This window comes from Alligator mississippiensis, chromosome 2 (assembly GCF_030867095.1).
Source record: "Alligator mississippiensis isolate rAllMis1 chromosome 2, rAllMis1, whole genome shotgun sequence".
Taxonomy (NCBI): Eukaryota; Metazoa; Chordata; order Crocodylia; family Alligatoridae; genus Alligator; species Alligator mississippiensis.
The window spans coordinates 77,602,589-77,619,723 of record NC_081825.1 but is presented as its reverse complement, the minus strand read 5'-3'; the positions used below and the strand labels follow the sequence as shown (position 1 = coordinate 77,619,723).

The window sequence follows — 17,135 nt, the reverse complement described above, 5'->3', positions numbered from 1 at the left end:
GTCTACGCATGGAAGTCTGGCGCCTTGCTGCTGCCTCTCTACAAGCCCAGTGAGAGACTTGTCATGTCCCTTGCTTAGGAACACTGAGGCAAAGAACTCGTTGAGGAGTTCAGCCTTGTCCCCCCTGTCCGTCACCAATTGTTTCTGCCCATTTAGCAGGGGTCCTATTCCTCCCTGGTCTTCCTTTTACTCTCTATATATCTAAAAAACAATTTCTTGTTGTCTTTTACTTGGGTTGCCATCCTCAGCTCCATGGTAGCTTTGGCCCGTCTAACTGCCTCCCTACAAGCACGAGCAGAGGAGGTATATTCGTCTTTGGTGATCTAAGATCCCATCGTGCCTTATTGCTGGCAATCTCAAGCTCCCCCTGCGCTGGCAAGAAGCAAGCTCCTGTGGCTGGGAGCTACATATACTCCAGTTAAGGGGCTCCCAGCTGCGAAGGCACCTCATGCGCCCCTGGGACAGAAGGACCCGCCCTGCAGTGATCATCCCACCCCAGGGTTTTCACAGACTCCTGGAGTGGCGGGGGAGGATCACTGATAGGCACACTTCAGGGACCCAGCTTTAAAAAAGTTACTACCCCATTGTCATTACATCTGTCCTCTCTGTGTCCAGCTGCAAGAGTTAGTGCTCATCCTGCTGTGTCTTGTTGTGCAGGCAACTTTAAAAGAAAATGTTTTAACATCTAATTATCAGATTTTGTGACCATTTATAGAAAGCTAAAACCACAGTGAACTGTTATCCTATGCAACATCTAGTCCTTTTGTTGCATTCAGTAGTAGGTACTTGGGAAGGGATTTGTGAACATGTATGCAAATAGTCAGTGTCTGTCTCGCACAGTTTTCCCAGAATCGGAAGGGAGAACAGAGAACGAGGCTTTTCCTAGAACTGCTGCTTTTCACTGGGTGCCAAATGCTGGGTTTAGGCTGTGAAGATTCACTCTTAATTTGCCCTTGTTGTCACATGGCTATGTATTCTTTTACATTTTAATACAAGAATTTAATATGACACTTTAAAATGCCTCTCTGACATTGCAGTATGATATCTCATAAATGTCTGTTCTTAAAGGGGATTTGAATTGCATAGCTGGTGCAACATCCAGAAATGGTGGTTTTATCTGGGATGTTCCAAAAGGGAAAATGATAACCCGGTTCAGTGAGGTAAGAAAGTTTTGGTTTGGTCTTTTAAATATAAGTTATTGGCTCCCTCTAGTGATAGTATAGATACATATGGTTCAGTATTTGCATTTATTAAGGAGGTATATAAACTAAATTTACATTAAGCATATTGTACCCTTGCTCTTATCTCTAGAGCAGGTATTCTTCATTTCTCAAACTGCTTTGGCAGGAGGATCATGAAGTACCAGATGGGCTCTGAAATGTCATTAATTGACTTAGAGAGGTTTCAGAAGTATAACAGATTTTTCCATTTCAGACGTGTGCATGCACATGGCATAACCTCAAAATTTGAATATAAAAATTTAAGATGGTGTTGCAGCTGTCTACTCTCAAACACAAGGTGCAGGCTCAATTTTCAGTTCTGATGTTGGAATCTATATCAGCAATGCAGTATTGGTAGTGCTGTGTTAAGTCAGGCATTCAGAATATGTACATATACCCATTTTATATTCTGCATTTGCATTACCAAGAAACTTCACAGAAGCCAGTGAAAATCCTGAAACACTGGTGTTTTGTGTTCCTGTCATAACCTCAAGTTTAATAAACTAAATGCAGCACTGTGCGTTAACTTCAATTTCCAAGTGATGTCATTTTGGCCCTGAGTAGACTTGGGTAGGACACACTACGGTAATCTAATCTTGAGGTGACAAAAACATGGTTAATTGTAACAAACTGCATCAGAAACAAAAGGGTGGGATCTCAGCAGACATGGATGGAAAAAGGAGCATCCTGGTCATAGCTTCTACTCAGGCAACCAGGATCCAGTTCACCAAAAAGTAATGTCTGCATTACAAATCTGTAAATTACAGTAAGTTATCAGCCAGATGCACATTCCACCAGTTTTTCTAAATGCTTTTCTCAGCCCACTAACTTTCTTGGCATTGTCCAAGGTAGATTTATGATAGCCCTAATGGAAGTTGCAAGTTTATGTAAACACAAAGGACTCAATCTTATACATACCTAAATGGCACATATTCATCTATGTAACTGGTTTTTGGCACTTGTTCACATTTTAGCATTTTATTTTGCCCTAGGTCTTTTGCATAAGACATATCCAGCTTTATGCACGTACCTGGGCAATACCGTTTCACCAGGCAGCTGCCTGAATGGAACTCAGGCCTACTGAGCATGCTCCAGAGTATATATAAATTACCATGCACAGAGCTGCATGCAATCTCAGGCTGTGTAGAAATGCTGAAAGAAGCTGCAGACGTGCAAAAAAAGTGAAAATGGGTTTGGCCTAAATGTTAATTCTTCAGCTGTGCTCAGTTGTGGCTCCCTGAACCCAGGTACCAACTGTGTCTTCATTATAAAAGCAGAGCAGGTAGGGAATACTGTTTTGAAGTAGCACTCTTGCCATGCCTCCTTCATGGTCAGTTTAGCTAAATTGAAGGCTTCTTAGTAGGAAAAAATACAATGTTCATTGCACTTGGAGCAAAAGAGAAATTCTACTAGGAAAACAAAGTACCACAGAGAAGTCAGTAGATAAGAGAAAAAGGGGTGAATTATTTCTTATTGATAGGTATTTTGCATTTTTTGAAGCATGGAAAGAATGGAATCTTCTGCATTGCCTGGAGTCATAAAGATTCCAAAAGAATAGCGACCTGCAGTGGTGATGGATATTGGTAAGTGCCATGTTGAAAATAGTCCATCTCTTGAGCAAGTAAACTGTGATAGCACCATAAATCCATATTTAAGCTACTGATATAAATAACCATTGTATGTGTTTTGGTTTATGTGTATTACTGTAAATCCCTGTAGCACTGTAGTAGTATTTGCAGTCATTATGCCATTTTCTAAGAAAAGTGCAGTATTGTTTGTTTATGTTAGGAATATGTGTGTTATTGCCTGAATTACAGATAGGCAGGAGCTGGTATGGAATTCTGGTGTAATGTTCTGGTTGTGGAGAGACAAAAAATATGTCCTATAGGACATACTCTTTCTGTGGCATTTCCAAGGGCCCTGGCAGATGTTATGCTTAAGATGTGATTAACCAGTTCAACACATCTTAAAGTATAACCTGGCAATTAATGGCACAACAGAAAGTGAAATCAGCCACAAAATTATTACACATTGTTACGTTTTTTTGTGAAATAATTTTGTAGCTGGATTCCATCTCGCCTTAAAATGAATGTGTGCCAGGGTGAACCAGTCCAGGGCTTGAATGGGCACCTTTGCATTCCCTGTGAGCTGCTGATCATTGGCTGACTCCAGAACAACCTGGGGTTTGATGGTGCTGATGATCAGCTGATTTTTGACTGGGAATGACAGTACTGCAACCAGTTCAAGCTCCAATGCTGTCCCAATGATCCAACAATCAGATGGTCATCAGACAGCTTCAGGAGCACTTGAACCGGCTCAGTAGGTCCCTAAAGTCAGCTGACAATCAGCTGATTGTTGAGCAACTTCCCCGGTGAGAGGGACTCTGGGATCATGATCCCAGTCTACCCCTGCAGGAGATTTCCCCACTACATAGGTCTGCAAGCAAGAGGTCTCCCCTATGAGAGCTCTCCTCTCCCAGCTTGCAAATATGCCTCCCTTGTTGGGCTGTACATATGCATAGTGGGGTAATCCTGCAGAGAACAGGACCCACTGTTGGAGTTTTCGCTCTCCATTTGCAGATGTGCACTGGGGAAATCCCTTGGAGAAGGAATCCCCCATCACGTTTTACTGCCGTGGTCTGACATGGGTGCATGTCTCTAATTGGAGAAACTCCCACTTGCAGGCATGTGCCACATGTCAGGGTGAAGCCCTGAACTTCCTCTCTTACCTAGATGTGCCCTGAGGACCCTGGGGATGCATCTAGGTAAACAGGGAAAGTAAGGTAGACACTTCCAAGGTTTGAGGGGCCAGATTCTTCCCAAGAATTCCTGGGGTGTGCAGGACTGGGCACCTCAAGCCTGTGGAGCCCCTGCCCCTGATGACTGGAGAGCATGGGCAACTTTGGGCTGCCCACACTCCCCTGTCATAAATAAACAAGTGTCAGCCACAATAAAGCAGCTTAGTTTATCACTGCTTTCTGTTTTTGCCATAAATTTGAGCATTCATGTTGTGGCAGAAGCTAGGGACATCTGTCTGTTTTCATTTTGTGCTGCCATAAAAAAAAAATTATGGTAGCACAAAGGTGATATCTCTTTCCACCCTCAGAGACCAAACCAAACAGATTTAACCAGGGAGTATGAGCATGTGCAGTTAAAGTGGAAGCATTTTCCTAATACAGTTCCCAAACTGTGATCTGAGATGCCATGGTAAATGGTCAGCAGGTCACACTAGCTTCCCCCTGAATAACCTCAAAAGTTTGAAGATCAGCCAATGTGATGGCCTGAGAAATGTTGAAGGCTAACAGTGGTCCACTGGTTTTAGAAGCCATCCACCTAACATATTGATGGTGGCATGGCTGTTTCATCTCTTGAAAGGACAGTTAAATAAATGTATGTCAAAAAGGAGGAGCCCAAGTCCATTTAACTTTTAAATTGGAGGCTCAACTTCATTATCCAAGGCACATTTATTTTTCCCAATTCTCCTACCTGTAAGAAGAGAGAGAGATATTGAAGAGATAGACAATACTCATATCTTTATTTGTTAAGAACTCATATCTTTCATTATTAAAAATAGTAGATTTAATTAATGGACTAAGATATTGGAAATGTTAACATAATGGTTAGGCAGTAAAGGCAGTATTTGAATTCTTACTGCTACAACAAAGATTATCATGTTCTAGTCTGACTGTTTTCAAAATCTGGAAAATGGAAGTTCAGTACTAAATATTTTAATAGTTTATATATCAGGACATTTCAAAATGTATTAGTTTGTACTTGTCTTTTCCTATCTATCCACCCTCAACCCTAACAAAAAGGTTTTAAAGAACATTTTGCTATATATAAATCAAAATTCATTGTCCTAAAACCCAGAAGCCCAGTTTGTACCTTTAAGTTCCTGCCATGAGCAAAGTTATCCTTGAGTAAGGGCAGTGTGGAAACCTTGAGAGGCATGAGTCCACTTTTTGAAATCTCCCCAGAGAAAATCTAACATTTCTAAGAGTATGAACTCTAAGCATTTGGAGAAGCAGAGGGGCTATAGTTATAGTCAGTCCTTTAACTATGAGGCTGCAGCAATAGGAAGCCTTCTTATGTTTCTCCTTCATGATGCACCTTCGCAATCTGACTTCTTATGTTGATGACCAGGCACATGTAAAATCAGATTTTGACCTCTGGAAAATCCTACTCAGACTGCTAATTTTTTCTCCTATTACTGTGTTGTAATTGATTTCAGTATTATTCGAACCATTGATGGCAGAGTTCTTCACAAGTACAAACATCCAGCTGCAGTTTTTGGCTGTGATTGGAGTCAAAACAATAAGTGAGTAAAATTTAAATTTCCTGGATTAATTATATCTAAAATTTAAATGAATAACCAAAAAGAGAACATGTGGCTATCTAAAAAAAAAAAAATAGTGTCACTGCATTGATACAGTTTTTATGAAGTCAGATACTCCTGAGAACATACTATAAAAGACCAGTTTACTACTCCTTATTGTAAAAATATTGCTTTTTAATACAAGCTGTTCTGTCATACTTGAGGTACAATTCCTCATTAAAATCAGTGACTGAAAAATACTTTTCAATGTCAATCTTGGGTCTAAATGGGTCAGTTTAGATCCTTTTTTCTTATTATGTGCCAGTAAATACAAAATCTGCTGGCCACATTCTGCCTTCATAGAAGGTAGTGGGTTGGTACATGTATAATTTATTACAAACAGGATTTGGTCTAAAGATCTTGTATTGCATGATGATGATGCATAAGACCTCAGTTTGACACTTGGGTTCCAGGGTGAATCTGTAGATCTGGGAACTTCAATTCTTTTTACTTAAAAACTGAGAAAATATCACTTTAAATTCAGCATGACAATAAATACAGACTTGCGCAATTCCATTCTTAAGGATTGTTTTTTTGGAATAAACCTACACTTAGTTTTTAGGTGAAGTTTGACAAAAGCCTGTGACATGGCTTTCAGAACAGGAGAATCCTCAGAGCTGTGAGAAACCCCCGGTGACCCTGTGGTTATATGGCAGGGAAGGGTGGCACCTTAAAAATCTTGTTTAGAGAGGCATAAGCTTTTGTAGACCACAGTCTACTTTGTCAGGTGGTACGACTGGACTTGCAGAGAGCAGGGGTACTAAAAGAAAGGACAGGGAAAAGGAAAGGAAAGGATAGGGGAGGGGCATTGCTGAGAGAGGAGAAGGTAAGGGGCATAAGGATTATAGCAGGTAGCCCAGGCAATAGGATAAGAATCTAGAATTGCTGTTGAGACTGTCCGTAATGCAGTCCAGTTGGTGGATGATTTCTTGTTCCACAATGTCACGTGCCCCTCTGCTGTCTACATAGGACTAACCTCCCCCCATCTGTCCACTGTGAAAGAATGAATAGGTATTGATCTGACATCACTGTCAGAAAGAAAGAAAAAGAAGCCTTTGACAGAACATTTTAACCTCCCCAGATGTTTCTGCACTGGTCTCAGAGAACCTGTTCTTAAACAGTAACACTTTAAAAACTGACTTGAACATGAATTGTGATAAGTGTGGTCTCAACAGAGACTCTGGATTTGTATTCTGTTACCTGGACTGATCTTTATAAACCTTATGTCCTTCAGTGGTTTAACTGCTTTGTTTATCTCTTTAGATTTCTTCAACCTACCTTCTTTACCTCTTTCAGAAGTGCTTCCTCTTTTCCTTCCCTTTACCCTGTCTTTTATATTTTGACTTTCTTTCTTTCTGTTTAGTACCCCTGCTCTCTGCAAATCCATTTATAGCATCTGACAAAGTAGGCTTTAGCCTACAAAAGCACCTGCCTCTCTGACCAAGTTAGTTCAGGGATGTCAAACATATGGCCCACAGGCTGGATCTGGCTTGCACAGCTGCTCGGTCCAAATTGCTGAGCTACCAGCAGGCCATTGGAATTTGGGGGTCATGGTTGTAGGTTATGGTGTGCCATAGAATCTGGGGCTCTTAGGCCTGGTAGACACAGTGATTGGTGGCAGGAAGGTAACCAAGGACTGAGAAAGCCATGGCCATCCTTAGGCTACCTCACCCATCACTACTGCTGCACCTCCAGTTTTGGCTCTATTGCTGTCCCATGCTGGAGCTGCCACTACCACTGCCACTGTATGCTCCATGCTGGAGCTAGAGCTGCCAGGGCACAGGGCACACTGCAGCATCAGCTTCAGCTCCAGCATTGGGCACAAAGAGGGAGCTGAAGCTATGCCTCATGCCCTGAGTTGGAGCCAGAGCTGTCACTGCCACATACCCCAGGCTGGATCTGCAAGGTGAGTTGACACCCCTCTGTTAGTCTGTAAGGTGTCCTGCCCTGCCTTCTGTCCAAGCTAACATTAACTACCTATCTCTACGTGGGGTCATTTATTATATTGATAGTACTCTGTGGGCATATATACACATCGCTCTGCAGCAACATAGGGACTCACTATGTCGCTGTACAGCACACTATGGTGACATAGTGATTATGTGGGTCTACACATGATCGGCAGCTATGTTGCCATAATGATGCACTGCCCCGTTATAGCAGGCCACTTTGGCAATAACGCAACAAAATCTAACCATGCACTGTACGCATGGCACAGTACAGGCAGTTACTGCACTGTGCTTTAGTACTTCCAAAAGTAAGTACTTAAGCATGGTGCCGTGACAATGTCGTCATATGGCAATGTATAAATGCACCCTGTGATGACCTATGGTATAGTCTAACACTGAGGCTGAATTTATTCTTGTATCTGAAAAAGATAATTCTTTTAAAAAGTGTACTTAATGTTTCCTCTTAAAATAAAACCCCGTTTATGAGCAAACGGAACATTGTTTATGAGTTAACAGTGAAATTGCATTAATATTTAATTCCCATACTTCAGAACAAAACATTTACTTCCCATTAAAGCTTGCTTAATAACTATTCTCCAACCATTTGGGTTGGTCTAATAAAAGATATCAAATTCACCCAAGGAACCTTGTCTGCCTACTTCCCATTAAGGAAGTTTAAGTTCTATAAAATAATTGAACACATGTGAAGAGAGTTCACATTTGATTTAATCAAAAAGAAGATAATATATGGAAGGTTCAGTATTGCTAAAGTGAAGTGATAGAGGCGATAGGTCAGAAGTGCTGACTAGCAAAAACATTAATTTGAATTAAAACATTAACATTAATTCTACTAACTTTAGCAATACTAATATTAAAATATCTATCAGAAATTGTACCAAAACTCAATTATTAGTAAAACATAATAATAATAATAATAATAATTAAAAAAGATAATTGCAAAAAAGAGTGATTTTTTTTTTAAATGTAAATTCTGGAACGCGCTATAGGGAGATTAAAAACAAGAAATCTCTAATGTCTTTCCTAAGCACTTAAAAATTAAATTCTATTTGGAAAACTGATCATTGTATCAAATTGAAGGTGATGAATAGGAAGAAGGTTGACCCTCCTTCCACACAGTATGGCTGCTGCCTCTCTCTCCAGTACCTTGTGGCTTCTTCTGAGAGGGGCCCAAAAGAAGCAGGAGTGTCTGCTGCTTTCTGGTCCCTTCATGTGCCACTAGCATGTAATTTCCTCTCCTCATAGATGAGTCAAGTCACACTTCACCTTCTACACAGAAGTAAATTCAGGAATATGGGTTTGAAAGGTGATTGCAGTCTCAGGGATAGAGTTCTCAATTTCTGCAGTCAGCACTCTAGAAGAATCAAAAATTGCCCAGATAAGACAAACATGAATACTGTCAGGTAGATTTACTTATTTTATCTCTCTAGATTATAGCATAAGTAAGAAGTCTTTTAGAATATAGCCTTAAGATTTTACAGGAAATACTTTTCCAAGGGAAAAGTGCTAAACAGCTTGAAAAGGAGCAGCAATTATTTTCAGAAATGATTAATTGCCAAAACATCTCCATAGGAAACTAAATTTAAATGTTGTCTTTTCTTTTGGGATCAGACTGAAATTTCAACACACTTAATCAAAAGCGTATATTTTCTATTTTGTATTTTCTCTTAAGAACATAAGAATTGCCGTGCTGGGTCATACCAAAGGTCCACCTAGCCCACTGTCCCATCTCCAGCAGTGGCAAGTAGTGGATGCTTGAGACTTAGAGAATGAGTAATGATCATAGTGCACCACTAACAAAGTACCACATGTAAGATTGACTAGATTTCAATGTAGAATTTACTAATATCAAGAGATGAGTCTGAGTGCATGTTGTGGGAGAGAAAATTACAGGAGAGTTTGGCATCTAGAAGTAGGGCTGAGTCATCCAAAAGTGAGGCTGAGTCATACTTGCTACATGTGAGTGGCAAAGTACAGAGGTTCAGCATCTGGTAAGACAAATGAGTTTGCTTGAAGATAATGGGAGAACTGCTCACAGGTGAAGAACTTTTCCAGAAAAGGCTGATCAAAAAAAACCGAACCAAAAACAAAAAAACACAAGTGACAGATAAGTGACTTTTATCACTTCTTTTATTCACTGTTTGACTTTAAATTCAGCTGCAGTCAAATATTATTTTCATTTATTTATTTTTAAATTTTGTAATATGTATGGTTTTGTAACACTGAGCACAACACATACAGGCTATTAACACTGAAATCTGTTCTGTCAATGTAGCAACTAAGCTTTTAATAAATAGCACAGACAAAAATAACAGAAAAAAATCCACTGTAAACCCAAGCCACATTTTCTGGGTATACATTAAAATTTGTGTAATTGTTTGCATTTTATAGAATTAAAAACATTCCCAGTGACTCCCAGTGCCTGATGACTATACTGTTGTTGTTCTGCAGAGATATGATAGCTACTGGCTGTGAAGATAAAAATGTTCGTGTTTATTACCTAGCAACCAGCTCTGATCAACCACTAAAGGTTTTTAGTGGGCATACTGCAAAAGTGTTTCATGTACGGTGGTCTCCTTTAAGAGAAGGAATCCTCTGCAGTGGCTCTGATGATGGGTGTGTATCCTTGACTTCAGGAAAAACTTAAGGTCTCAAGTTGTACTCCTGCTAATAATTTTAAATATTGCTGCTATCTTAGCATTTATAAACAATGTTCACGGTTCAAATCCTGGTCCAAAACTGTCCATACAATATAACCTTGATGGAATTGTGCAGTCTGGCTTAATCCTGTGCCTTAACTCCCATATCTGTTTGAGGAGTCCCATGCTTCCAGAGTACAATGCAGAAGCTGTCAAGGGAGGACAGAGAAACAAAGCAATAAAGGAAATACAGTGGCTATTGTGGATAGAAGCCAGAGGGAGCACTGCACACCTGGGTGACAAGACTGTCCATTGAATTTCTGTTTGGAAGACAGCTCTCTCAAAAGAATATTGTTATGCTTCTCATAAGTTAGCTCTGGAAAACTATAATTCAACAATGAGAGAAATACTGTGGATATAAACACAAGAATATAAACATGCATTAGAATTTCCATTTTACAATGATAAGAAAAGATGGTATTGCTAACTATGAGGCCATAAAATACAAGTGCCTGTCTTGTATGTTTAATCAGATGCTGCCTGTTGTTTTCTGAATTGATCAGATATCTTAATTTTAATAAAAACCTTGAATGGCCTCAAGCTTATGTATGAATCTCTATCATCTGGTCTACCGCATTACTTGTAAGGAGTAGAGGTAAGTTGCAGTCCCTTTTGTATGAGAGAGAAGAAATTGCTGCGGTATATTTTCCATCAGGGCCCAAGGGCTTCAGTACTTGGTTTCTCCTTGGGTCCATAACAGCCTAAGATGTTAGGCTCAAGATATGCCACAAGCCTAGCTCATCCTCCTGGCTTGTCAGGAAATGGTTGCAGCAGTGGCAAGGCGATCTGCCTGCAGTATCAACTTAAGGGGTGGCATGTGAAAAAAATGGCTTCTGCTGGAAGTGCAGCAGCAGCTGAAAGTCATTGTTGCCCCTCTGCCAGGCATCCAGCTATGTCACTGTACTACTAGGTTGCAAAGTAGGAGCAAATGCGGCTCTCTGGGGATTAAGTAGGGAATGAATGAATTTCCATTATTTATGTGTATTTGAGTCGACCTAAAGCAGAAGTTACCAAACTTGTTCTTATTGTGTACCTCCTTCCAGATTTACCAGCTCCCCACATATCCCTACCAGCATACATTTTATATTTTAATCCCTTAAATGCCCATTATGATAATAAAAATTAAATTGTTACACAATTTCTCCAATGTACCCCCCAGAGATGTCGCGCATACCCCCAGGGTTACTTGTACCACAGTTTAGGAACCCCCAGTCTAGAGGAGTCAATACGTCTTTTATTTCAGGGCATTTTTAAGAAACTAAAAAGAGCTCAGGGCATCAAAAAGGAACTTTTGTAACACGTCTTGTGTAAATCTAAATATGTAAATATGTAATATTTCAACACTGTTGACTGTAGTGGTATATTTATGGTTTATTCATGTTGACTTTGTTGATGATACAGGCTTCCTGTGTCTTATTTGCAGTACTGTTCGAATATGGGATTATACACAAGATGCTTGTATAAATGTCCTTAGTGGACATACAGCACCCGTACGGGGACTGATGTGGAATACTGAAATCCCTTATCTGCTAATATCAGGCAGCTGGGACTATACAATTCGTGTGTGGGACACAAGAGATGGAACCTGTTTGGACACCGTTTATGATCATGGGGCAGATGTATATGGTAATATTGTTCAAATGCTATGGTTTTCATTTTCTTATTTTGTTAAAATGCATATATGCCTTGTTCCTTAAATGGGGATCAGTAGTTTTGAGAGAGAGATCTTTCCTGTGTGTGTGCGTGTGCATGTGCATGTATGTATGTACATCTATCTATCTATCTATCCTAGCTATCTATCTATCTCAAAAGTACTGCTTTCTATATAATTATCTGAATACTTTTTAAAACTGTTTCTCCATTAGGATTAACTTGTCATCCAAGCCGTCCGTTCACCATGGCATCTTGCTCTCGGGACTCCACTGTGAGACTTTGGTCTTTAACACCTCTAATAAATCCTCTCCAAATAAACATCCTAGCGGATAGATCTTGGGACGAAATTATTGGAAATACTGGTAGGTAAATGATACATACTGCTATTATTTTTGCTTTGTTATTTAGACAATCATTAACAATGCTTCTGTGCACAAATGATTTTATTTCTCAGATCGTGCTGTGGAAGCAGGTGCTCCTCCTTTGCTCTGTGGTAAGGTGTCCAGAGATATTAAACAAGAAGTAGACAAACTGAGTGGTAATACTCGAGGGAAAAAACTACAGTGGTTTTCAGAATGTTTGTCGGTAAGTATTTAACAACCGTAAACTTAGTGTGTGTGTGGATGCACGTTCAAACCAACCTGCAAAAGAAATTTTTTTTCCTCTTCCATCCTTCCTTATCCCTTCCATTATTTCAGTGACAGTTTCTAGTTGTAAAATGGCCCTAGTAGCACTGGTTAAAAAATATTAATGATGTGTTTTCCCATTGGAAAACAGAATTTCATCAAAATTTTGCACAAGAAGAAAGACTTGAATAGATTTTCCCATTGGGAAAATATAAATATTTTATTCATTTTGATTTAGTTTAGCTCTCCATTAATCTATGTTTTTCCCTGAGCTACTTCCTCATGAGAATTGTAGTTCCAGAGTGGCTCATGCTTCTATTGTCTCTGTTGCCCCTGCTCTCTTTCCCAGTAACATCTCCCATGAGTCACCAAGGCCTCTGTCTATGTTAATGAATAATTGGGCACTGGCAGTTCAACCACAGGGAGAAACTAAGGTGTAGACTTGGGAAAATGGGGAGGGTGTGGGCATGAGTAACCAGAATTAAAATACTATGGTTATGGAAAAGTTGAGTCAACAACATTAAACTAGAAGTTTTGATTTGGGAATATTGAACTCCTGTTTCAAATAAAAATGTATAGAACTTTATTCCATAGAAAAGATGAAAACCTGTGATATTTTATCCTAATTCAAGATGAAAAACAGTGTCAGAATGCCAGAATTTTACATGGTTCAGAAACTCAACTTTGACTAGCACTATTTTTTGGCTCTTACAGGTCAAAAGTTTTATATTCGTCATAGTTTGATTTACTGTGTTTCAGCCTAGGACTCATGGGCCTAAATCCTTGGGCCCCAGTGGGGAAAAAGGGTGTCTTACCACTGTCTATTCATTTTATCCAATGACTATTAAATGCAAAAGGCAGGAGTAGGAAGTAAGAACTCAGGATCCCTACCATTCAGGGCACAGTTTATCTCAGAGTGGAAGCAAACATTGCCTTTTGCTGCCTTTGTGCTGCCATAAAATTTTTTATGGTGGCACAAAATTCAAGCATACAGGCCACAAATGCAGCCGTGACAAAGGTAGTATCAGTTTGTGCTCCTGTTTAGTGGTGAATGTCTGATTTCTTTATAACATGAGAGTGGTGGCCGCATGGAGCTGCCTGCACTCTCCAGCTGCCCCAGGAAGGTGCTCTGGGGGCTTGAGGGGCCCTATCCCATGCACCTGGCTGGCTTTCCTTGTTTACAGAGATATGCCCTGGTGAATCTTGCGTTTCCCTGCTACAGAGACACACTCCTCAGATCTCCAGGGGTGTATCTCTGTAAGTTGGGAAAGCTGTGCAGGTGTTCCCAGGGCTTGATGGGCCTGATCCTATGAAGGTATGCACAAGACCAGCCCCTCAAGCTCCAGGGGAACACGCCACCTGCTGTTCTGCAGCGTCAATGGGCAGGACAATGGGCAATATTTATTTCTCCCATTGAAGCTGATCAGCTCTCCTGGGATGCATCCTATCAAGGCTGATCTGCCTCATTTGATGACATCTGTTTCTAGAGTCACTAAGATGCACAACAAGGTTTCTTCTAATCCCACATAGATTCATAGATTGTAGAGTTGGAAGGGACCACAATGGATCATCGTGTCTGACCCCCTGCTCCTGGCAGGAAAGAGGACCAAGGTCAGATGACCCCAGCCAGGTGACTATCTAGCCTCCTCTTAAGACCTCCAAGCTAGGTGATAGCACCACCTCTTTTGGAAACCCATTCCAGATCCTGGGCACCCTTATTGTGAAAAATTTCTTCCTAATATCTAACCTAAATCCACTCTCAACTAGTTTACACCTGTTATTCCTAGTCACTCCCTGGGGCGCCTTAGTAAACAGCGCTTCCTCTATTCCCCGTTGACCTCCCCTAATAAATTTGTAGGCAGCCACAAGATCTCCCCTCAGCCGTCTCTTGTGAAGGCTGAAGACATTCAGCTCTCTCAACCTCCCCCCGTAGGGTCTATCACAAAGGCCACTAATCATGTGAGTGGCCCTCCTCTGGACCCTCTCGAGAGTCCCTGTGTCTCTCTTGAAGTATGGCACCCAAAACTGGACACAGTACTCCAACTGTGGCTTGACCAGTGCTGCATAAAGAGGGAGCATCACCTCCTTTGTTCTATTAGTCATGCACCTGCTAATGCACGACAAGGTGCGATTGGCCTTGTTGATGGCCTCATTACACTGCCAGCTCATGTTCATCTTGGAGTCAGTTATGACTCCAAGTTCCCTCTCTGCCTCCGAGCTGCTGAGAAGGACACTCCCCAACCTATAGGTGTGCTGGGGGTTCCTCCTTCCCAGGTGGAGTACCTTACATTTATCTTTATTAAATTGCATCCTATTTCTCTCTGCCCATTGATCCAAGCTGTCCAGGTCAGTCTGAATCTGCTCCCTGCCCTCTGGTGTACTAACTTTGCCCCATAACTTGGTATCATCAGCGAACTTGGAGTGGGTGCTCTCCACGCCCTCGTCCAAATCGCTGATGAAGATATTGTATAATATCGGTCCGAGGACCGAACCCTGTGGGACCCCACTGCCCACATCCCTCCAGGCCGAGAAGGAACCATCCACCACCACTCTCTGGGTGCGGTCCCTAAGCCAGTTGGCCACCAACTTGACCGTGTAGGCACCACTCCACAGTCTGCTAGCTTCCCAATGAGGATAGGGTGCAAAACTGTTGAAGGCCTTCCTAAAGTTCAGGAAGATGACATCAGCCTCAGCTCCCATGTCCAGGCAGTGTGTGACCTGGTCATAGAAGGCTACAAGGTTTGTCAGGCACGATCTACCTGTGACAAACCCATGCTGGTTTCCCCTCAGCATCGTTTCCCCTGCTGGGCCTGCACAAATGTGTTCTTTGATTATTTTCTCTAGCATTTTCCCAGGAATAGAGGTAAGACTGACTGGTCTAAAGTTACCCGGCTCATCCCTTCTCCCTTTCTTGAAAATAGGCACCACATTGGCCCTTCTCCAGTCCTCAGGGACCTGGCCGGAGCACCACGAGCGCTCAAACAGCTGTGCCAGCGGCTCAGCTATGACACTGGCCAATTCTTTCATCAGCCGTGGATGGAGGTCATCCGGGCCTGCTGACTTGTACCCATCCAGCTCATCCAGGAGCTCCTTAACTATTTCAGAACTAACCGTAGGTGGACTGGTGTCATGTGGACATCTGTCAATGATTGAGGTGGGGGAATTGGCTTGGTCAGTACATAGAAATATTGAAGCGAAGAACTCATTGAAGAGCTATGCTTTTTTCCCCGCGTCAAACACCAACTGTCCTGATTTGTCCTGGAGGGGCCCTATGTTGCTCTGAGCTATCCTTTTGCTTGCTATATACCTGAAGAAAGACTTTTTATTGTCCTTGATTGTTGAAGCCAGCCTGAGCTCATATTCTCCCTGCCTGGGGTAGCTTCAACAGGAAGGGCAGAGAGTGCTGTTGGCTCTGCTGGATAGAGCATCTTGCTGGGAGGTGTAGATTGAAGCTCCCCTCTGGCTGACGGAAATGTCTAGAATTTGGCTCTTCCACTCCCTGAGCATGTACCCTATACACTAAACTGTTGGACTATAAGGTGAGAGAGCCTTCTTGCTTCTCCTACTTTCCGGATATCAATTTCTAGTGGTAGTTTATCTGCAGCTAACGTTTCCAAGACTTGCTCAGAGTTGCATGCCTTCCTAGGCAGAACAGAATCATAGCAAAGTGCAAGTGACCAGGCCAGGTCCCTTCTGAGCAATCAGAAAGGCAGAGTAAGTTACTCAGGTAGGGAAAAATCTGCGTAAGTGCTACTAACCCACCAAAAGGGAAGTTGGGATTTGTCTGTGATGACTGAGACGTGCACATTTACAAGGGGGGTATGCAAATACTAGTCTAGCTAAACAGTTTTTTCATTTCATGAAAACATTTCCAAAATAGATTTTCATTATAAATGCATGGTGTGGGGTTATTTTAAAAAGTCACTCATTTCAGTTAACAGGCATAATTTTCTTTGTCATTTATGGGTAATACAATCATTCCAAACTCATGCCAGTTGATCATTCATGTATGATGCCATGCTTTGTAGGATAGAGCTGTTTTCACAAATATCTTCTCCCCACACAAGGTATATACATGCATGTTTACCTATATTGTATTCTGTGTGTTAACTGGTACAAAATCTGATCCACACTCGTCCTTATTCAGATCATCATATGTTTCTTTTATCCTGACATCCTCGGAAATTGTTTACCTTTTGAATGGACTAAAATTGTGTTTTAAATCCTTTGAAAGTTTCATTTTAATCTCTCTTCCACATTTTGTTTAATGATTTCAGCCTCCAGGAGGCAGCAAAAATTTGTGGGACCTAGTTGCTGTAATAAAAGGACAGGATGATAGTTTGCTTCCACAAAACTACTGCAAAGGGATTATGCATATGAAACATCTGGTCAGATTTAAAATGGTAAGTAAAGCTTGCAGGCCATGTGAAACTTGTTAATCAGTAGTTTTATGTTTCAGTCATAAAAAAAATATAAAATCCTGCTGCTTTACTGTGAATAGGAGACCCAGATTAGAAGAGAGCTATTTCTTGCTTTTGCAATGGCTTGTGTATGAGAATCTGCCACATGAATGATGCATATATTATTGACAGGCCC

General features: G+C 41.2%; 1 protein-coding gene across 4 annotated transcripts in view; it reads left to right on the top strand.

Moving 5' to 3' along the window:
• Positions 1-17,135, top strand: part of WDR17 (WD repeat domain 17) — a 120,535-nt gene that overhangs the window by 72,826 nt on the left and 30,574 nt on the right. For all 4 annotated transcript variants that reach the window (XM_059721862.1, XM_019481369.2, XM_059721861.1 and 1 more), the window contains exons 9-16: positions 1,069-1,160; positions 2,721-2,803; positions 5,451-5,537; positions 10,013-10,177; positions 11,684-11,886; positions 12,126-12,275; positions 12,368-12,498; positions 16,817-16,942. In XM_059721862.1, coding sequence (XP_059577845.1) covers positions 1,069-1,160; positions 2,721-2,803; positions 5,451-5,537; positions 10,013-10,177; positions 11,684-11,886; positions 12,126-12,275; positions 12,368-12,498; positions 16,817-16,942 — 1,037 coding nt within the window. The remainder of the gene's footprint in view (positions 1-1,068; positions 1,161-2,720; positions 2,804-5,450; positions 5,538-10,012; positions 10,178-11,683; positions 11,887-12,125; positions 12,276-12,367; positions 12,499-16,816; positions 16,943-17,135) is intronic.